Source organism: Dermochelys coriacea, chromosome 10 (assembly GCF_009764565.3).
Source record: "Dermochelys coriacea isolate rDerCor1 chromosome 10, rDerCor1.pri.v4, whole genome shotgun sequence".
NCBI classification, from domain to species: domain Eukaryota; kingdom Metazoa; phylum Chordata; order Testudines; family Dermochelyidae; genus Dermochelys; species Dermochelys coriacea.
In genome coordinates this window covers 46,079,489-46,101,422 of record NC_050077.1, presented here as the reverse complement: position 1 = coordinate 46,101,422, position 21,934 = coordinate 46,079,489, and the positions used below count along the sequence as shown (strand labels likewise).

General features: G+C 53.0%; 1 protein-coding gene across 5 annotated transcripts in view; it reads left to right on the top strand.

The window, feature by feature from the left end:
• The window catches only part of LOC119862561 (dual oxidase 2-like), a 79,076-nt gene extending 59,216 nt beyond the window's left edge, over positions 1–19,860 (top strand). For all 5 annotated transcript variants that reach the window (XM_038419465.1, XM_043494254.1, XM_038419467.2 and 2 more), the window contains 19 exons: positions 552–689; positions 1,665–1,778; positions 2,582–2,784; positions 3,680–3,865; positions 4,634–4,859; positions 6,603–6,696; positions 7,015–7,190; positions 7,530–7,599; positions 10,098–10,276; positions 10,979–11,209; positions 11,506–11,605; positions 11,907–11,956; positions 12,105–12,232; positions 13,047–13,200; positions 13,868–14,100; positions 14,570–14,728; positions 15,382–15,537; positions 16,034–16,162; positions 17,738–19,860. In XM_038419465.1, coding sequence (XP_038275393.1) covers positions 552–689; positions 1,665–1,778; positions 2,582–2,784; positions 3,680–3,865; positions 4,634–4,859; positions 6,603–6,696; positions 7,015–7,190; positions 7,530–7,599; positions 10,098–10,276; positions 10,979–11,209; positions 11,506–11,605; positions 11,907–11,956; positions 12,105–12,232; positions 13,047–13,200; positions 13,868–14,100; positions 14,570–14,728; positions 15,382–15,537; positions 16,034–16,162; positions 17,738–17,860 — 2,849 coding nt within the window. In that variant the 3' untranslated portion in view covers positions 17,861–19,860. The remainder of the gene's footprint in view (positions 1–551; positions 690–1,664; positions 1,779–2,581; positions 2,785–3,679; positions 3,866–4,633; positions 4,860–6,602; positions 6,697–7,014; positions 7,191–7,529; positions 7,600–10,097; positions 10,277–10,978; positions 11,210–11,505; positions 11,606–11,906; positions 11,957–12,104; positions 12,233–13,046; positions 13,201–13,867; positions 14,101–14,569; positions 14,729–15,381; positions 15,538–16,033; positions 16,163–17,737) is intronic.
• Positions 19,861–21,934: the final 2,074 nt, after the last annotated feature.

Sequence of the window (21,934 nt, the reverse complement as noted above, 5' to 3'; positions counted from 1 at the left end):
TACCGTGCGAACATTTATTATTGCATTCTTCCAATCGCATTGCAAGAGCTTTATAATTCCCGGTTAAAACACAAAAATCCTGCCAACTTGTAATGGCACCAAGAGTGATCTCCAGAATTGCAACATGATCCTGTCGTCTGGCACTAAAGCCTGGCTGAGCACCTGCTCCCTAGTGCCGGTAACTCATAAGACATGGTAATTCCCTCACTGCCAGTTCCCAGGTCTTGTGGGAGAGTGGGCGCTGCAGAACGCTATTGTACAAATGACTCTCAAGGAATCCAGAGCAGGCCAATTCAGTTAAATGGGTGCAGCAACCAGGGGACTGGAACCCATGTAACTGACAGCAAGGATCTGGCCCCTAAAACTCTGAGCTGGAGTTAAATGTAGGGCCCAGAGCTTTTCCCCAGGACCTCCCAAGCTTTAGGGGAACCCTTCCAAACTCCAGAGAAGCCCTCTCATCATCCCATAGTGAGTGTGCTCCTAGAGAGGCAAAGCAAGCGTGAGCTGGGTTGGTATCATGGCACTCAAACCATCTTCTCTCTGCCTACCAGCGGATCCATGTCCTCAGCCCCAGCAGCTGACTACGGAACACCTGGCAAACTGCACGCCCATGACAGTGCTGGACTATTTCGAAGGCAGCGGGGCTGGATTCGGGCTTATCCTTGTTGCCCTCTGCTGTTTTCCTTTAGGTTTGCACTGGTCTTTGCTTCCTTTGTTTATTTGCTCTTTGCTTAAATGCGGTTGTTGTGCCAAATCCCCTTGGGGGCTGAGCACCTGACTGGCATCAGTGGGAGTTGCATGCACTTAGCCACCCTTGGGAATTGGCCCACTGCAGCCCTGTGCTATCCCCTGCTCTGCAAAGGCCCAGTCTTGGCTGAAGTAGAGGACCACCAAGAGATGTTGAGCACTCTTAGCTCCCATCACAGTCACTGGGGAAGGAGGATGCTCAGCAGCTTGCAGGATGATAGTTCCTGCTGCACTTCACTGAGAGTCACTTCACCGCGCCAAGGTTCCCTGTGACACTGGGCGACGTGTAATAGGGAAATGTACCTTAGATTGTGGCAGGGTGGCATTTAGGGGCGTGTGTTTTTAATTGGAGGTCAGATGAGACAATCTGGTGGTTTTGTCTTGATGAAGGTAGAACGAGAAGCCATGGACATAGTCTGCAGCAGGACAGATTTTTGTTCTAGGGGTAGTTAAGATCTGGAACAGGTTGCAAGGGAGGTTGTGGAATCCCCATCCTTGGAGGTTTTTAAGAACAGGTTGGACACACAGCTGTCAGGGCTAGTCTAGGTTTACTTGGTCCTGCAGGGGGCTGGACCAAATGACCTCTCAAGGTCCTTTCCAGCCCAACACATCTATGGTTGTGTGACTCTCTGGTCCCAGCAGCAGCAGGAACCTTCAGTGGGACATTAGCGATGCCAGAGATGGAGGCAGAGGCACAACTGTGACTGGAACCCTTGATTAAATAAAGCAATTTGCAGTTGAAATGTGTCATAGTGGGGGAGTGGAACCATCCCACATTCCCTCCAGGCTCCAGTGGTAGATGGGAATGGTTGTAAGCCCTCGTGGGTGACCACCAGGGCTGAATTGCCAGAAGGTGGGGTGGTCCTGTGTTGTTCTGTTACCTCATTTTTCCCTTTCCTGCTCATTTGCTCCCTCAGTGAGTTTATTCGTTGCCTGGATCGTCGCTACTTTCCGCAAGCGCGATTTCAAGAAGCTGCAGAGAAAAGCGAACCCCAGTGTGAGGAAAGAGGTGTCAGGCGAGGGAGTGCAGGGTAAGGCGGGGACCTTTGGCTGGCTCGGGGGGGGCATGGTGGAGCTCGCTGGAGTTGGGTGGTTCCTCCGTAGTCCAAGTCATGCATCCACCAAACCCCCTTTGCTGTCAGCGTGGGTTACTGTCTAGGACAGCGTTGGCATGGAGCTGACACCCTTCTTCATGCAGCTCACCTTCAATTGGGAGCTGGGAGGGAAAGTCTCTGGTACAGGGCACTCATGTGAGGGCAGGTGGGAGCTTCTGGAGCTGGCCCTAGAGCAGGCTACCAGCATCTGATCTGGAAGCTGTGGAGCTTCTCTCTCGCATTGCCCAGTTAGAGTAAAATCCCCCTCTCCCTTCTGCATGAGTGATCTCAGCTCTGATGCTCCGAGAGCCATCTGGATAGGATAAAGGAATTTTTCCCTCAGTGTTGCCTTGTGATTCAGTAGGAGATTTGGGGTTACTGAATAATATGTATCCTCTATGAAATGGAGACCTCCAGCTCTATAATGTCCTTAAAAATGGAGGCTGGTGACCTGACCCTGATCTCCTTACACGGGTGTAAATCAGGAGTAACTGTATTGAAGACAATGGAATTATACCAGACAGAACCAGTCCATGTGATACCAGAATTGAGCTCATTTTAGTACAGTTCACCCTGCAATTTGGATAGACCGCTTGATCAGCAGACGAATAAAGGGCTTCCGTTACCCACCCCAAACAGGAGTAAATATATTTGTAGGCCTCTCTCCCAGTGAAGAAAGATGTTTGTTAATACTCACATACAACCATTCTGACCTAACTCCCTGCATTCTCTCCCGCCAGCCTTAGAGTGGCAAGGTCCCAAGACAGACAGCAATCTCATCTACCTTCAACTTCATCCAGACAAGATTATCAAAGTGCTGGACAGCCGGCGAGCCGTGCTCCGCAGCATCAGTCTGAAAAACCAACAACAGGTGGACATGGTCCTCTCCATCAACAAAGGGAACAAAGCTTTGCTCCTGAAGATTCCCAAAGAGTATGACCTGGTATGTGATGGGACACATGACATGTGCTTGGCGTTGCCTCTGAGCCCTCGCTCTGCCTGGCTGTGCCAATCATAAGGAATAAATTCCCTACCCTCCACCTCCCTTGATGATGTGTTCCTGGGAGCCCAAACTAAATGTTTTGGCAGGGGTGGCTGGATTTATTGCTGGGGTAGCCTTACACTGGAGGTTCTAGGCCAGTGGATAATAACACCAGTGCTTTGTACTGATTCTGGAAAAGCCTTTTGCCCAGATCTGTGAGATTTAATAACTTTGAATTTCTAGTAAACATGACGCTCCAAAGCATACATGCCCTAAGTATGCATGAAATAAATGTCAGGATTCTACTTAGTGCTGGTAAACCAATCAAACAGGTAGAAACTCCGGAGTCCATAGGAGGCATTTTTATCTCATGTGATATTTTGGATCCTAAATTTCCACTCTTTGGTACATGCAGCATGAAACATGTTAATGGTGGCTATGCCTGCCTATCTAAATAACAATCAGAGCTCCATAGGAATGGCCCAGAGGTGTCTGATGGTCTGGCCTACACAGAGAATGCTTCAGGTGGGCCCCGTAGGTTCTGATCTTTAGTTACAAGAAGCTGTAGCCTTCTCTCAAACAATGAATCTACATCATCCCCCTAGAAATAAAGTGTCACTCATTGGGTGGGTCTTGCTGGTTGGAAGCAGGGCTCATGTGCCTAGGCACAGAGAGAACATGAGAGGGAAGAAAAATGAGATCTTCAAGCAAGAGCCTGATTAGCTGTGAGTGGTGTTGGGGCTGCTACTGGAGTCTTGGCATTTTAGCCTGGTTTTAACACGCTAGTGGAGTGCCACTCCCAGCCCAGCCGAGAATGGCTCCAGCTCACTGGCTCATTCTTTGGGGGCTCCTCTAGGTGTTGCTTTTTAATGGCGAGGCAGAGCGAAGTGACTTTGTCTGGAAGCTGACCAACTACTTCGAGACAAACGGACTGTCTCTCAACGTGTCTGACATGACGGAACGCAGCCTGCTGAAGAGGGCTGTGACCAAAGAGCAGAGGAAGCAGATCCTGGAGACTTTCTTCAGACATTTATTTGCCCAGGTATGTACCAAGCCAGCACATGGGTGTAGCGAGCACTCCGGTAAATGGAGGCCAGCTATTTATATTGATTAAGCATTAGGCACTACTGCTATTATTGCACACCATAATAGGCAAACCACTCACAAGGAACAAGCTGCCCATCTGTTTGACACTAAAGAATCCCTGGTTTCAGAGTAGCAGCCATGTTAGTCTGTATTCGCAAAAAGAAAAGGAGAACTTGTGGCACCTTAAAATTTGTTAGTCTCTAAGGTGCCACAAGTACTCCTTTTCTTTTTTTAAAGAATCCCTGTTATTTACAGAGGACTGAGGAAATGGCAGTGCTGGGATATTACCATTTAATACCTGGAAGAGGCTGTTGCATGACAGCATGATGAGTACACTGTACCAGTAAATGCCCTCCAGTGTGTATTGTAATAATAATGACCATCAGATGGGAGTCATAGGAGACTTTTCCATAGCATCTGCTATTAAACCTTGGCTAAGAATTGGGGAGAGACTGCCAATGTTTGTATGGAATGGAAGGGATGTGGGTTAGCATGGTTCTGTTCATAGATATTCATAGAATATCAGGGTTGGAAGGGACCTCAGGCGGTCATCTAGTCCAACCCTCCGCTCAAAGCAGGACCAATCCCCAATTTTTGCCCTTGATCTCTAAATGGCACCCTCAAGGATTGAACTCACAACCCTGTGTTTAGCAGGCCAATACTCAAGCCACTGAGTTGAGTGCTGAGTATGGGACTAGCCCTCAGCCTGCCTCTCTCATCGCAGGTGCTGGACATTGACAAGTCAGATGCCGGAGACCTCAACTTTGAAACGTCCTTGACAGCAAAAGAATCTCTCAAGTGTGAGCTGAGCCGGGCTGAGTTTGCAGAGTCGCTGGGGCTCAAACCCCAGTCCATGTTTGTGGAGTCCATGTTCTCTCTTGCTGACAAAGATGGCAATGGATATCTCTCCTTCCGAGAGTTCCTGGACATCTTGGTGGTCTTCATGAAAGGTGAGACTTTGTTGGAGGACTGGGAGAGAGTCACTGACTCACACTAAGCATCTTGCTGCAGTCACAGCCCCAGCTAAACAGCTTCCTTCTTTGTCCACACTCTGCTTACCAGCCATCATAACTCAGCTGAACCTTGGCATGGTTCATCTATCAAATGAAACATAAAGTGAAAATCCTGTCCCTGTGTAGTCACTGAAGTCCACTGGTGCCTCAGCCAAATTCCTTCAAGCTCAGAACACAAGTGTGACCAAATCCCTCTCAATATGATGCGGGTAAGAAGTAGCTAACTGAGGTCCTGATTCAGGACAGCATGTAAGCATGTGTTTCAATTTAAGTGTGTGCTCAAGTGTTGTCCTGAATAGGAATGGGTTCAGGCATGGGATAACTGCTTTCCTAAATTGGGGTCCAAGTTACTACCCTGGTTTCACTCACACAGAGAGTGACCTCCACCTGTGAATTAACACGAATAACCAGAACAGCATTTCTCCTTCAGCTGTTAAAGCAGAGAACGCGATCTCTTCTCTTTGTCAATGCTGTTGGGCAAAGTTTGGCTAGTTAGTCTCTGAATAGGTATCCCTCACTCCACCTGTCGGGAGGCCAGTGATGTGACTCTTAAAATCTCCTTTTTTCTGATGCACTAGCAGACAGGGAAAGCCACAGCAAATTCTGCAGCTGCCTTTTCAACAGGCAGTGGCAGGGGGGTATGCCATGATCACTTCATACTATCATTTTTTTATACTGTCAGGCAGTTTTGGGGGGTAGCTTCCTTGGGGGAAGTTGGGTGGTGTTGCATTATACTGGGTGCATTTGGAGGCTTTATTAAGAGCTTGTCTACATGGGGAAATTGACCAGAATAGCTATTGCAGAAAAGGCTATTCCCAGCAGCTATTCTGGAATAACTGCCTCTGTGGACACTCGGTTCCAAAGTAAATGTGATTTTATTCCTGGCCAGGGTACCAGACTCTGCCCCAGTTTACCCCCAGGCTGGAGAGAAACGCGCAACCTTAATACTTTAATTGAGACACTGGGAGGGAATAAGGAGATGGGATATGATAACTGACAGACTAGATAAGGTGATTGCCAGAAAATCTTTGCCTTGCACTGATTAGGAGAATGATTAACAACAAATAATTTGTTTGACAAATTGTGCCTCTTTTTCTCTTTGCAAACTGTCTGCAGACAGATAGTGATGGTCTCAGACTTATTCATTATTCAGAATCACTGCAGATTTCCACAGCGACTCATCTTTGGTTGGGAGTTCATTAAGAAGGAGTTTGTTGGAAATATTCAAAATTTGTGCCCTGTTGATTACTTAAATAAACACAGGGGATTGTTTCTGCTCCCTGACATGACGAGTGATGTCCTTAACTAACACAAGTGTGAATTGTGACTTTCACACTCAAATATTCCATAAAGAATTTGCATTTGACGAGCGTTTAGTTATTCAAGCTGTAAGATTTTTTTCTTCATGTCTATTCATGCTGGTAAAGCTCGCGTGACAGCATTTAGAGAAATCAAACGCAGAGGAGCAGCAAATGCAGCTGAAACAAACTTGCTTGCAAATTCAAAGTAACATTAGCAGTGTGCTTTTTTGCAGGAATTTCTCTGATGGAATGATGACTGTGTTACTGCAGGTCCCATAAGCCCCACCTCAGTCCTTGTAAAGTGCCTTGAGACCCTAATTTGCAAAGAACTACAGAAATAAGAAGTAATTCTTATTCCATCCATCTTCTTTCCTAACAGGGTCCCCAGAGGAGAAGTCAAAGCTGATGTTCACCATGTACGACGTTGACGGGAATGGCTTCCTCTCCAAGGAAGAGCTCATCAGGATGCTGAGGTATTCCTCCTGTCTGTGCTGCAGGATAGGTAGTTGGCATATGCCTTCTCAAAAGTGGCTGCTCATTTGAGGTGTTTCAACTTCTGGGGGTCAGGTGTGAAACCCCTTGGGTCCAGTACTTGGAGCTGAGAACCCCTGGATATATCGTTGAGAACCCCTGGATGTATTCTGATGGTCGGTCTCATCTGAAGTGTCTCCAATAATGATGTGCCACATCCCCTGCACAGGTCTCTATAATCCCCCAGCCAGGCCTGTGTTCTCGCCCTCTGAGAGTCAGCTGATTGTTCTGCAGCTCCCAGCTTTGTCCCTTTGCTCTAGGTCCTTCATCGAAATCTCCAACAACTGCCTCTCGGGCGATCAGATGGAGCAGGTGATTGAGTCCATGTTCCAGGCATCAGGCTTTCAGGATAAGGAGGAGCTGACGTGGGAGGATTTTCACTACATGCTGCGGGACCATGACAGCGAGCTGCGCTTCACCCAGCTCTGCATCAAAGGTCAGCGTGGTGGGGCACAAAGAGCAAAGAAAGTCCAGGTGACCTTTCTGTTGCGCTCAGCTGGGCTGGGGGTGGCTGGCACTGGAGGGCAGAGCGAAGTCCTGTCTTTCCTCCAGCATCTCTTTTTCCAGCTACAACCCACAGAGGCGCCATTCGCTACAAGTTGGGGAAGTTGCCTTCTGCTGCGGAGACTCTACAGCTGGCCCTTCTCTTGAGCAGAGCAGGCTGCCCGTGCCAGCAGAGCCCCTCCCTGCCAAGCAGAGAGCCCAGGGGCATGATTGGGGCGTTCCTGGAAGCATAGTCTCTGTGTCACACGCTTGTCCTTTCTCCTCCTCACAGGAGTTCCCGACGTGTTCAGGCAAAACATGAGCAACCGTGTTTCCTTCATAAACCGGCCCAATACCAACGGGTAAGCTGTGCCCATTGGCCTGGGGCCTGCCCCTGGCCAGCAGGCAGTGTGCTGGTGCTGCATTCTGTCTTCCCAACCCATCTCCTCCCTACCAGCATGCTCGGGCTCAGCCGCTGCCCCAGCAGGATGAGGGGAGAGAGGGAAGGCAAGTGGCTGCTTCTGAAGCTCCAGCGTGTGTCTGGGAGCAGGCCAACTGCAAGCCCAGTAAGGGAGAGCACAGCTCCTCCTGTCTCTCCCCCTTGATTCCAGCCTCGGCTGGCTGCTGAGTTCACACGGTAGCTCATCAAGAGCTGGATTTCACATGAGATTTCTGGTACAGAACCCCCAGGCTTACACTGCATCATGAGAAGGTGCAGCCTTCTGCTCTGGGGAGCCCTCTGGCTCCCCTGGCCTGGCGGGTCTGGCTCCTGACACTGCAGTATAAGTGTGCAATAACCCAACCTGTCAGGCTCCTACTGCAGGAGAACTCGGCACAAGAGCCCAGTGTGCCTGGCTGCTTTCTAAAGCCTCATTCCCTCACATCTGGCTCTGAGCCATGCTACACAGATTATCCACAGCGGCATCTCTGGTTTATAAATACTTCCTTTGGCAGCACAATCCCAACCAGGGAGAAAGCCCCAACTCGAAATCACGGCACAGCTTGTGGAGTGCGAGAGGCCAGAGCTGGGGAAGAGGATGGGCAAGAAATGCGTATGTCCCTGCCCCCCGCCCTCCCCAATCCTTGGGCGCTAGCCTGAGCCTCTGAGCCGGCTGCCTGAGGGGTCAGGTTTTGGCTCAAGTGTTTCCTGTTTGATGCCTTGCTAATGCAGCTGTTCTCTATGGACAGTGACTGTAAAAGGGACCCCGGAGCGTTATGTGTATTATGGCTGTGTGGCTTTGTATCAGATTGGCTTGGATTATAAAATAAAACACCAGTTAGGGCAGGAAGTGAAGAAGGAATCTGGATCCAGTTGAAACTTCAGGGGCCCTCTAGGGAGGAAGAAAGCAACTACCAGTTTTGGCCTTTGGGTAGGATGGCAGCATGGCATGAGCACCCCTGCCCTTCCCTGCATGCCACACGCAGTTCTAAGCCCAAGTTTCTGATGCCCTTCCCCAGGCTGAGTAGTGCCTAACACCTGGGGTAGCCTCACTAATTTCAGTGGACCTGCACGAGGAGCCAGTGGCTGTGCTGTGGGTGTAAGGGGTGTCAGAATCCAGCCCATTGAAAAGTCGCAGTGCGTCCAACTCCAGTCAGGTTGGTCAGGAAAGGAGCCAGTTTGTGAGGAACATGTCTCTTTGGCTGAGCGGGTCCAGTTGAAGTTGGACCTGGGGTCGGGGGCAGTTCTGAGCTAGGTCAGTCCTGAACTCCCCTGGGTAGGGGACTCCCCCGCACATCATCTCCCTGCTCTCGGGGGCCTCTGCTTAGGGTAACCATATTTCCCAAAGGGAAAACGGGACAGCGCGTGGGGCTGGCCCAAGCCATTTGCCCAAGCCCTGTCCCTCCTTCCCCTGCGGGGCTGGTGTCACTGCTTGCTCAAGCTCTGCCTGCCTGCCTTCCCCACCCCTCGTGACACTGGGGCTGGCGTTGCTGCTTGCTGGAGCCTGCCTGCCTCTCATCCTATCCCTGTTTCTCCCCCTGCTTGGGGCTGCCAAGAGCAAACTGGACCAATGCCCACTCTTGCCAAAGAAGTCTGGACAGCTGAGACAGAGCTTAAATAAGGGACTGTTCAGATCAAAACGGGACATATGGTCTCCCTCTGCTTGTTCACCCTAATTCTCTCCCAACGAGCGGGAGAGGGGCGAGGCCCAGACCCACGGCTGTAGTGACACCAAACATCACCCAAGGAAGGAACATGCCCTGCAGCAACATTGGAATTCCTATGAATTTAGTGATCTACCACTGGAGTTCCCAACCTTCTGCCCTGCCCTTAGTGCTGTCCCTGAGGTTTCCCATTACTGTAATTATTTTCATTTTATGGCTGTCCTTTAAAGTGTATCTTATCTGCCTTTATTTAAGTATCTGCTTATAAATCTCCCCACTGTATTTTCCACCGAATGCACCCGATGAAGTGAGCTGTAGCTCACGAAAGCTTATGCTCGAATCAATTTGTTAGTCTCTAAGGTGCCACAAGTCCTCCTTTTCTTTTTGCGGATACAGACTAACACGGCTGCTACTCCGAAACCTGTTTAGTAGCTGTTATCAATCCCCATATAACTGCCAGATGGCATCACCTGACACACATTTGCATCATTTTACTACTCTCCTTTATTAGCTGTATCACAGTAGTGAGCAGAAGTGCCAGCCCAGCCAATGTGCTAGCTGCTGCTCAGACATGTAGTGAAAGAATCTTTGCCCCAAGGAGCCTGGCAATCAGTGGCATTAAGGAAGTGCATGGTCCCTGTGGTTATGTGACTGATCTAACCCTTGCTCGCTTGCAGCCCACTGGAGTTTTGCCCTCCACTCTGGTGGGAAGAGTGCTGCATTTGTTTAACCGTGAGCTGACGACTATTCTTTTTAGGGCAACACCTCACCAGCCACATTTATACACTGAGGCCCAAAGGACAAAATACCAACGGAGCAAAGTTCACCAGAAGATCCAGCAGTTCAAGCGTTTCATTGAGAATTACCGGCGCCACATTGCCTGCGTGGTTCTGTTCTCCGCCATCACTGCCGGCGTGTTTGCGGAGAGAGCATATTGTGAGTGGCCAGCTAGCATAGAGCGTCCCCTGCTGACGGGGCAGCTCAGAGCGCCACCATCCAGGGAGGAGAGAAGCAGGAATGTGCGCTTCTGGGGGTGCGCAGGGAGCAGGGCCCTGTGTGCTAGGCCAGCCTGATGGGGCGGGGGGGTGATGGGCTGGGACAGTGAGGGGAGTCCATGAATCATTTACACACACTGACATCAGAACGACAAGGAGAATGGAAGTCCCCAGCCAGACTCTAATGAGACTTGTCCCTGTTGCCCGCAGTGCAAAGGGGTCTGCCTCTGGCCATAAGCGGCCAGCGTGGTATTCTTTCCCCTGGCATAAAGCTAGCAAGGTTAGTTCCTGTACCTGTGCATGGCAGAGCCCTCCTCCACTATGCTAGTCCCCCCCTGGCATGACGTTCCACTGGTATCCCATACAGCAGGGGTGTAAGTTCAGACAGGCCCTTAGGCTGCTTTACATCATGGGAGTGCTGAGGATGGAGCTGGCACAGACTGGCCCTCGGAATCAGAGAGCCATAACCAGTCTCCCGCTAGCCCACCCCTGCATTCCACCATGTCCTGCTGCCCTTACCTTTGGAGAATTGAGCTGGTTTGTTGCCCCTCTATTAAGGAGACACAGAAAGGGAGTGAGCTCCTCCCCCGCACTCTCTTGTGCTCGCCCTGTGTGTAATCCCCCTACCCCGCTTTGTCCGCAGACTATGCATTTGCATCGCCAGCAACAGGAATTGCTGACACCACCTACGTGGGCATTGTCATCTCCCGGGGGGCGGCAGCCAGCATCTCCTTCATGTACTCCTACATCCTGCTCACCATGTGCCGCAACCTCATCACCTTCCTGCGCGAAACCTTCCTCAACCGCTACATCCCCTTCGACGCCGCCGTGGACTTCCATCGCTGGCTTGCTATGGCGGCCCTGATCTTTTCAAGTGAGTTGGCTACATGGTGGGGGGATCCCCCTGGCCCTGATACTGGCGGAGAATGGGGCATTCCCCAAAGCCAGCCACTCTACATCCTGCACAGCCAGAGTCAGATGTGGGCCATGCCGTTCAGGACTGACCTGCCCCCCTAGACACAGACAGAGATACCCGGGCAAAAATTGGGGTCCCCTCTGTATTGCAAAGCACTTATTGGTTGCCTAGCTCCACCCGTGTGTTTGGGTCTCTCAAGCACAGCTATATGATGGCGCTTGACCATGTATTTGCTCTGTCTCTGTGTCCTGCAGTTCTCCACACCGGGGGCCATGTAGTGAATGTCTATATCTTCTCGGTCAGCCCACTCAGCATCCTGTCCTGCCTCTTCTCCAACGTCTTCATGGATGATGGGTGAGTGTGTTTTGGAGGCCCTGCCTTGGGCAAAGCACAACTGTTTGAGGAGCAGCTAGGTAAGACCACAGATGGAGGACAGTGCGATGCAGAGGGCTGGGCTAGATGGCTTGAGAGATCTCATCCAACCTGCCTGGGAAATGAGCTCCTTGGGGAGCCTGCAGTCTGTGGATGGCCACCATCCCCAAAGGGCAATGTTAGAGGCCATTTGTGGAATGGAAAGCCAGTGGGCGTTTGGTTTGTTCTGTGGAGAAATCTGTGATCTGATATCAGAGGATTAGGTCATCTCTTTTCTCTCTAGGTCACAGATGCCCCAGAAGTACTACTGGTGGTTCTTTGAGACTATCCCAGGTAAGGGTGACCATCCGTGCGTGCCAGGCGTTCTGTGTGTGTGGGGGGGGGGGTGTCTGCATAGCTCCCCTGCCCCGGCAGTTCCAAGCTTGGCACAGGCTATTCTGGTGACCCCTCGCCCCTCATTCTTCAACCCTCTTTCTGGCAGGCATGACCGGGGTGCTGCTGCTGGTGATTCTGGCGGTGATGTACGTGTTCGCCTCCCATCACTTTCGGCGCATCAGCTTCCGGGGGTTCTGGATCACGCACCACCTCTACGTGCTGCTCTATATCATGGTATGTGGATCGGAGTCCTGTGGCCCAGCTTCGCTCTTGCACTCTGGCTATTGGGCATGAGGCCTGTTTTGTACCTGGTGCAGAGTGTTCCTCACAGCTCTTAGCAAGGAGCTGGAGGGACATACAGGGAGTGGATGGGCTTCCCAACCAGTCTTTCACCTCCCATGGGGGTGAGCACAGTGTGCAAACCTAGACTCGATAGGTGGGAGTTCCTATTTGTCCTCCGCTCACACAGGTCCAGAGCTGGGCGGCGGAAGGAACTGCTAAGCAGAGGGGAGGTGAACGTTTTGCAGATTTGGAAGAATGAATGTTATTGGTAGCATAGAGAATATGCATCAGTACAGAAGAGACGGGTGCAAATCCACTCAGCACCCAGAGATTGAAGCATGGCACTGTGAGCCACCAAGCTGCCCTGGTTAGAAAGCACATGCAGGTGCTGGAACCTTGCTAACAGAGAGAGTGCACATGTGGCAGGCTGTGGGTTCTAGTGGGTAGAGCATGGGCCTGGGACTCAGGAGACCTGGGTTCTAGTCTGCACTCAATTATTGGCCTGCTGGGTGACCTTTGGCAAGTCACCTCCCTGCTCTGTTCCTCAGTTTCCCCATCTGTAGAATGGGGATGCAAAGAAGTAGGGATTATTATTATCATAGCTAACAGCTGCTCAGGGCTCCTCTGACCTAGCCTGCCTGACCTAGCCTTACTGCCCACTGGGTAGCTCTGCCATCCCGCTCCTCCATTTGGGGCAGGTTAACAGCTGAGTGGTTTCCTGCGCTGAGCGCTGCAATCATGGGTGTGCTTGGCGCTGTGTTCCTAGGTCATTGTCCATGGCAGCTACGGCCTGGTTCAGCAGCCCCGCTTCCACATCTATTTCATCATCCCAGCTCTCATCTATGGGGCAGATAAGCTGATCAGCCTGAGCAGGAAGAAGGTGGAGATGAGTGTGCTGAAAGCTGAGCTCCTCCCTTCAGGTACAGTGGGGGCGGCTCCCGGGAGAAGGGGGGGGGTTTAGCGTGTCAGGCAGTCTGCATGACCCTCCGCAGGCCTGCGGGGTATATCCAGCTTTCTCAGAGATCTGGAGCCCCGGAGCTCTTAGCGTCCCTGGTTAGCCATCTCCGGCTGGCAGGGGCAGGCCTGTGCTGCCTTGACCCAGCAGACACATGGGTGCATCCCTGCTGAAGTCTGTTGATGGCCGTCGGACATGGCAGTGGCGCTGGAATGTACGTCACCACGCTGCTGCCGTTGGAGACCAAACCATGCCCAGCAACAGGAGCAGACACAGGCTCACAAGGCTGCCAGGAGGCTTCCTCTGGCGTCACCCTCCAGGCAGCCTGCTCAGCTGCCCTGCCCCTGAGAGCCAAGCTCTTCCCTGCTGGGAGCACCACACCACTTTTCACCACCACCCAGCCAGCCTCTCCCTGCACCCAATCTCAGCCCTCCCCTGCCGTCCTGCTCCCACCCGGGGCCTGGCAGCATGGTGAGCGTTGGAGCCTCTGTTCTGTGCATGTGCAGCTCCCACCCAGGAAGGAGCCATGTGCAGCACCCCCTGCATGGCTCAGATCAGGAGGAAGCTGATTTTACAGAGCAGGAGCTGTTCTCTTATGAAAGGTGCTAAGGAAATCTTTGCCCTTCTCTTAGGCGTTACTTATCTCAAGTTCCAGCGGCCACAGGATTTTGACTACAAGTCCGGGCAGTGGGTGCGAATTGCCTGCCTGTCCCTGGGGACAAATGAGTACCACCCCTTCACCCTGACCTCTGCACCCCATGAGGATGCGCTGAGCCTGCATATCCGAGCCGCAGGGCCCTGGACCACCCGGTTGCGGGAGCTGTACTCCCCGGAAATTGTGGCTGAAATTGGCAGATATCCCAAGGTACAGTCGGGCGTTTCCTCCCCTGTGAGTCTGGGGATGGGCGAAAAAGCCACATCTCTGGAGAGTGGAGTCCTCCGAGCATGACAGAGCGCCAGCACCCGGGCATCAGCAGAGTGAGCTGTGTGTGGCACGGGGGGAGCTCAGGCTCCGAGATCTAAGCTTCTGGCTTAGCGCACCTAGATTCTTTGGAGCCACCAGTCCCACTCCTGGATGGGCTGACTCAGTCCTTCATCCTACCCCGGCTGGTGCGTTGGTTTCTATTGCCACTGGCTGCATGTGGGATGGTCCAAGGAAATGTAGCTGGCCTGGCTCCTGTCTGTCCTAAGGGGACATCAGAGATCTCTGGGCACTGCTTGTAAAATGTCCTCTGCCCCCATCCTGGGGCGCTCTGCGCTGTGCTAGCTGGGGTCTGCTCCCTGAGACAGCAGCGCGGGCATGGCAGCGTTGCTCACTACCGTCTCCTTCCCAGCTGTATCTGGATGGGCCGTTCGGCGAGGGCCACCAGGAGTGGAACAAGTTTGAAGTCTCTGTGCTGGTGGGAGGAGGCATCGGGGTGACTCCCTTTGCCTCCATTCTCAAAGACCTGGTCTTCAAGTCCTCAGTCAACTCCAAGATGCCGTGCAAGAAGGTGAGAGCCCACAGAGTGCGAGGAACTCCCTAGCCTCTCCTCTCGCTGCCCTGGTTACGTGAGAGGAACGTCTGACAACAGTCCCGCAGCACTCAGGAGAGAGCAGGCAGCGAGGCCAAGGGGTCGGGCTTAGCCTGTCTGCTCCAGGTCACTCTGAGGTCTCAGCACTGTCCTTCCCTTGCTATCTGTCTCAGAAGCTGCAGTTTTCAGAGTAGCAGCCGTGTTAGTCTGTATTCGCAAAAAGAAAAGGAGTACCCGTGGCACCTTAGAGACTAACAAATTTATTAGAGCATAAGCTTTCGTGAGCTACAGCTCACTTCATCGGATGCATTTGGTGATGCTGTTGTCAGAGCGTGTCCCCTGGCCCTGCGCACATCTCTGGGACCCAACCCATTTCCTCAGAGGTCCTGAAATGCTCACTGATGCAGCACCATGAGTTTTGCCCAGTGCTCCCAGTGCGCCCCCTCTGGGCTGCGATCTATTGCCTCCCTTAGCACAGAGGTTTTACCTTTCATGGCCGATCCTGGTGGGGCTGGTGGTGGAGGGTCCCCAGGATGGGGCCAGCTGAGGGGACCTGGGGAGTGGGGGCTGGCTGCAGGGGATCCCCCGGAGCAGGGGCTGGCTTGGGGTGACCCGCTCTCTTGTGCTCTCAGATCTATTTCATCTGGGTGACGCGGACTCAGCGGCAGTTCGAGTGGCTGGCTGATATCATCCGCGAGGTGGAGGAGAACGACCGGCACGACCTGGTGTCTGTGCACATCTACATCACCCAGCTGGCTGAGAAGTTTGACTTGCGCACTACCATGCTGGTGAGTGCCCCACGCCAGGGCTGCTGCTCTGTGGCAAGGGGGAGGCCCGGATATGGGAAAGGGCAGGACCAATTTCACCTCCGCCAAGGCTGGGCTAGGGGGGCAGGACCCAACTGAGAGCGGGCATAAGGTGATTAGCCATTGCTCCAGTGCTGCTCTGGGCTGCCCCTTCCCCCACCCTGTGCTGTGTCCCTGACCCCAGTCCCTCTCTGTGGTGGGGCAGCCCCCCGTGCCATGTCCCTGGTCCCAGTGCCAGTCTGTACTGGCCCGCCCCCCAGTGCCGTGTCCCCGGTCCCAGTGCCGTGTCCCCGGTCCGTGTCCCCGGTCCCAGTGCCGTGTCCCTGGTCCCAGTGCCGCTCTGTGCTGGGCCCGCCCCCTGTGCCGTGTGCCTGGTCCCACTGCTGCTGCGTGCTGGTTTGGTCCCCCTGGGCCATGTTAGAGCAAAGAGGCCCTGCCCACCTCCCCTCCCTGACCCATGGCGCCTTTCTCCTTTCAGTATATCTGTGAGAGACACTTCCAGAAGGTGCTGAACCGGAGCCTGTTCACAGGGTTACGCTCCATCACGCACTTTGGGCGGCCCCCCTTTGTGCCATTCTTCAAGTCCCTGCAGGAGGTGTATCCCCAGGTCAGTACCGGCTGGCCCTCGCCCCCACCAATCTCTGCTAAGCAAGGGGTATAGGAGCTGGCAGCTGAGCAATGTGCCGGGGGGCACCCGAGGAGCCCTGTGTGCAGCATTGGGAGCTCCCAAGGGCCTGGAGAAAACGTTCCCAAATAGTCAAAGGGTGGGGCTGGGCCGCAGATTATCCTGAAGCCTTGCCAAGGGAGGGGAGAGGCGTCTGCCAACCCCACTGACAGGGAAAATGACAGCCTCATGCCAGCTGGCCCGGGCTGATCCTGCCACTGGCTCATGTTCCCTCCTGACCATGTCCTGTCAGGCAGACCCCAGTCTGGGTACCAAAGGGTTACAAAAATCTCTTAGCCCTGCCCCTGCAAAGCAAGAGCCAAAAGGCTTTGGAACAGGGGCGTCACAGCCTGGCACCCTGCCAGCAAGACACACCAGTAATCCCCAAAGCGTCTGGGGCTGCTGGTGGGCCAGCTGGCTGGACGTGAGTTTGCACCGTGCCATGGCAGTGAAAGACCAACATGGTGGAGGGCTGTACACGCAATGTCCTCTTGCCCTGAGGCAGAGAGCCACAGATGCCCTCGGAGACCATGCACACCCCATCACTGGGAAAGTACTGACAAACTTGACCACACTCAGAGCAGAGCCATGAAAATGACCGGGGAGGGATTGATGGGTGAGGGAGGCTGAGAAGAGCCAGCTCTGCCGTGTTCTGCAAAGGGAGACAAGCCACAGCCTGCACACATGCGAACGTGGGGCGGGATGTCGGAGGCCTGACTAGAAGCAGTGGGATTAAATTAACTGACATGTCTTGTGGCTGACCGGCAGGCAAGGCGGAGGGATGTGCCAGGCTGGGGGAGCCCCATTGCTTGGGGATTGTGAAAACTAGACAAAAACAGTAGCAAAAACAGGGACAGTCCTGCTCTGAGGGGGATGGGACCTGGTACTGCCCAGTGCACTGCTGATGGGAGAGGCCATGGCTGCAGCGAGCCCCTGACGCTGCCAGCATGTCTTTTGTGTGCGTCTGACCTTAGGAACCGAAAGTCCAGCTGGGATGTTTGAGACGCTCTGGGAAAGAGGCTCATTGTGAACAGAGAAATAAACGCGGCTTTTGTTTCACCCATCTTGCCAGGGAGGTCGAGGCTGTTCCTAAAGGGAGGTGTCTTTGGGGGGCGTTCATGCAAGGTGCAGGCCAAACTGGTACAAGTGCATTGGGCTGACGGTGGTGTGGCCTGAGGGCAGAGTCTTCCCTTAGCATGTGTGCACAGGTTCAGTTCCTGGACTCTCCCAGAGGCTAGAGCAACAAACCAGGGAGGGTGCTGCCAAGAGAAGGGGAGGTGTGAGATACATGGCCCCAGCATCCCGTGCACAGTGGGAGTAGAGCCACCCACCCCTCCTGCTGGTGGGAGGAAACCAGAGCTGGCACCTGAGAGCAGCAGGGTGAACTGCTCTGAGCCTCTGGCAGAGCAGAGACTGCTGGTGTGATGAGCCAGGCCAGTGCAGAGGGCTGGCTGGGGGAGCCCCGTGCTCTCAGAGGCTCTGTTACTTGATGCCCCTGCCTTTTTCCTGCTTCCCCAGGTGGGGAAGATCGGCGTGTTCAGCTGCGGCCCTCCGGGGATGACCAAGAATGTGGAGCAAGCCTGTCAGCAGATCAACAAACTGGACCAGACCTACTTTGTGCATCACTATGAGAACTTCTAACCCTCCCCCCACCCACAGACACACAGCCCTGCCCAAGCGTGAGTGTGGCTCCCTGGGCTACCATGGGGCCAGCTGCTACGTGAACTCGGTGCTTCCAGAGTCCTGGGAAAGGTTCCCTGCCACTTTTCAGACCAGAGCTGCTGGGTGTCCATGGCACGTCCCCCGCACAGCCGCACGGAGATGCCCTCCTGGAGCCGCGCTGTCCCAGGAGGGAATCGCAAGGATGTTGGGGATCTGCACGGCACTGGCAGCAGGTTCCTGGAGATCACTGCCCAGCGGGGAGTGGCTTTGCCTGTGATTTATGGAAACCCCAACGGCAGCATAGCCAGCCAGCCAGCACTGCTCTCCCATCCCGTGGGGACGCACCAGGTCCTGTCACGCATGTCTTTTGTGTGCGTCTGACCTTAGGAACCGATGAACTGATTGATTGGGAGCTGCGTCAGTCTCTGTACTGGCATCCAGCAGCTTTGTGCTGTGTCACGGAGGCCCTGAAACAAGGGGCTTCTGTTCCAGGGTAGCATCACTGGCATGCAGTCCTTCAGGATCTCTGCCCTACTTCCCTGTGGCCAGCTCCCCAGAGCAGGGGTGTGTGTGTGTGTGTGTGTGTGTCTGTGTGTGTGCGCGCGCGCACATGAGAGAGAGAGACACCTCTGCCACTCTGCTGTGCTCCAGAGCAGTGGCGGGAATCTCACAGCGAGACACTGACATTAAGCGACCGAACTGCAAATCTTACGGAACTTAAAGACTTCAGATAAAAGAGCCCTCAGGTGCAATCCTGCCCCACTGATTTTAATGGCAAAGCTGCCATTAACTTCACTAGGGCCAGAGTTCTAGCTGCACTCAAACAACAATCTAACACGGAGAAATTGCATCTCTGTGACTCCAAGCAGCGATGCAGGCCAGGCGGGGGAGCCAGAGGGGGAGGAAGCAGAACGCCTGGGAGGACCTGGGGCAATTTGTTCACTTGGGGCCCTGGGCCCCCCTTTTTGGGGGTGTCATGTGGCCCTTGCCTGCCCCAGCACAGCTCTCGGAGGAACTCAGCACCAGCATTTCCATGTCCAGGGATGGTGGCCTGCAGCAATGTGTTGTGCTAGGAAGGGTGGAAAGAGGATCGCCTTGGGGAAACCAGCAGAGCCACACCAGGGTGCTTTGGGCAGGGAGGGTGTCTGCACAACTCCAGCTGAAGGGAATCCTCAGCTAAGGGCTTTTCAGCCTGGCAAACACTAGTACAAAGAGCACTGGGATGCTTGCAAGTAAATCCAGGACGGAGCTGGTTGCTGGGCCCCTCTGAAAGGGCTTCTGGGTGGGCCTGAGCCATTGGAATAGAGTGAAAAGGGGTTCATTCCACTGGGCTGGCATGGTACATAAGTGGTGCCTAGAGCGTGTGCTGCACCCCTACAGGGGTGAACGTTCCCCCCTCTGCTAATGACAGTAACCGTCCCCACAAGGCAGCCTGTTTCCTGCTCCTACGAGGGATGAATTGCCATTTGCTTTCCCATCATTTCCATCATTTGCCCAGCTCTCGCCTGCTCCTGCTAGGACACAGAGAAGTGTGGCTCCCTCGTTTGGCCACTCAGGCGTGAATTGTTTAGGAGTAAGTGCATGCATTAAACCAGGACTTGCTGGCTGCTACTGAAAGAAACTATTAATTCATTGCACTTGCTGCTTCTGCTATGAAAGTCTGACTCATTTTGTCTGTTTGTTCCCTTTCTGTATTTAATGGATAAGCCCGTAGCTCTTATTTTTGTTGGCATATCACCAAAAAGCCCAGCGTAATTTGCTAGCTGACTATTCATGCCTTTTGAAAGAATGACAATAATGATTACTGCAAACTGTGCAAGCATTCAAATACTCTTTTCGTGAATTGTGAATGTTAAGCTCCATGCTTCAGAACCAAAGCTGGAAAGTGAAATCATTAATCTCGATGAGCTGTGAATGTGTAAATTCAAATGACTGATTTTAAGGCACTTCCAAAATAAAATTGGTTAACTGCGGAATCATTCTCTTGTCTTTGGTAATTATTGGGGTTCGTTATTTGATATGTAGCAATCTCTTCTTATCGGGGTCACCCAATGAAATAAATAGGTAGGTTTAAAACAAAAGGAAGCATTTCTTCACACAATGCACAGTCAACCTGTGGAACTCTTTACCAGAGGATGTTGTGAAGGCCAAGACTAGAACAGGGTTAAAAAAAGATCTAGATACATTCATGGAGGATAGGTCGATCAATGGCTATTAGCCAGGATGGGCAGGGATGATGTCCCTAGCCTCTGTTTTCCAGAAGCTGGGAATGAGTGACAGGGGATGGATCACTTGATGATGGCCTGTTCTGTTCATTCCCTCTGGGGCACCTGGCATTGGCCACTGTCGGTAGATAGGATACTGGGCTAGATGGACCTTTGGTCTGACCCAGTGTGGCCGTTCTTATGTGCTTATCAAGAAGCCGCGTTTGTTCCCTCCGGCTTGGTCAATGCAGAGGAAGCAGCCGATGGCACAGCTCCAACGTGACAGCACTGAACTCGACAACGTGAAGCTAGCAAGAATGAGTGAAGAGCATGTTCTGTAATGAGCACGAGTGGTATCTGCAGGAGGGTGTTGTAATGGCCACCTCTCGGCTGACAGCAGGATGTAGCCAGGGAACCTTCAGAGCTAAAAGCCCAAGTTTCTACGATGCGAGCTAAGGGGCCAAGGTCTGTGGGCAGGGCCGTAGCAGACTCAGCTCCTCTGTGGGGGCGGCAGAGGGGTTAGGATAATGTGGGAATCTGTACAATGTACGAAGGTATTGGCCTTGGGGGAGGGCTTGGTATGTATGTATGTCTGACTGCAGACGTCACTTTGGATGGGATGGGGTCTTCCCCTCTGTTGTCCTGGTGCTGCCTGGCTGGACTGAAATTCCAAGGGGCAGTGATGCGGAGTTTACAATAGAGGGGGCATTAAATCGGGCTGGTCCTCTATTCAATACAAATGTCCCAGACAATTTGCATCCAAGCAGGACCCCTGGGTGTGCTGAGGAATGGCTGCCTGGCAATGAAGTTACCTGGTAAAGGTCTAGGATCATTCTCAGAGGCTGCCCTGGGAGCCACCAGGTTCTGAAAGGCTATAAAAGGACGCTCAGAGGACGATTCAGTGAGATGCACAGGAGTTGTGGCAGTAGAAGGGAAGGGGGATGGACCACCAAGATCAGACGGGGTGAATTGGGGTGGGGGGAGGCTCCATGGTTCAGAATCATAGCCATGCACTGCAGCAGGAGGACCCTGGCTGGCCCCAGACAACCCCAAAAGAATGTTCTGGAGTGGGGGGGCAGAACCGGAAGCAGGACCACGGGTGTAGGGTTTATTCACGCAGTGTCACTCTGGGAGTCTTGTGCGATTAAAGACAGAGCAATGGTGAGTCGGACTCTTGTGCAAAGTCAGTGTGTGTGTGTGTGAAGTGTTTGCACCTGTGTCATGCTCCTTGAAGCGATAGCCCAGCTGGCCCAGGCTGTCAGGTGGAGCACTGGGAGTGGGGGTGTTCGAACTATCAGGAAGGGAGGCTGAGCGCTGGTGCCAGCAGGGACTGGGCCATGGGGTTGCAACTTTCAGGAGAGGGTGATAGAAGAGTTGCACCCCAAGAGTGAGATCAGAGGCCCTAAGCTTGGGACTCAGGCTTAAAACACCCAGGCCCCAGAGTTTGGTGAGTAGCCAAGAAGCGGGCTTGACTGGGGCTGTGACAGGGGCACATGACCCAGGGGCCAGTGTATGTTAGCACCTGTCACAAGGCTCCAACAACTCAAACTGAAATGAGCCTGGCCCTGGCAGGCCAGTGACTAACAAAATGTAGTCAGTGGTTTTAGTTTATTATTCATTTATGATTAACATAGAATCATCTAATCATAGGACTGGAAGGGACCTCGAGAGGTCATCAAGTCCAGTCCCCAGCACTCATGGCAGGGCTAAGTATTATCAAGACCATCCCTGACAGATGTTTATCTAAACTGCTCTTAAAAATCTCCAATGATAGAGATTCCACAGCCTCCCTAGGCAATTTATTCTAGTGCTTAACCACCCTGACAGTTAAGAAGTTTTTCCTAATGTC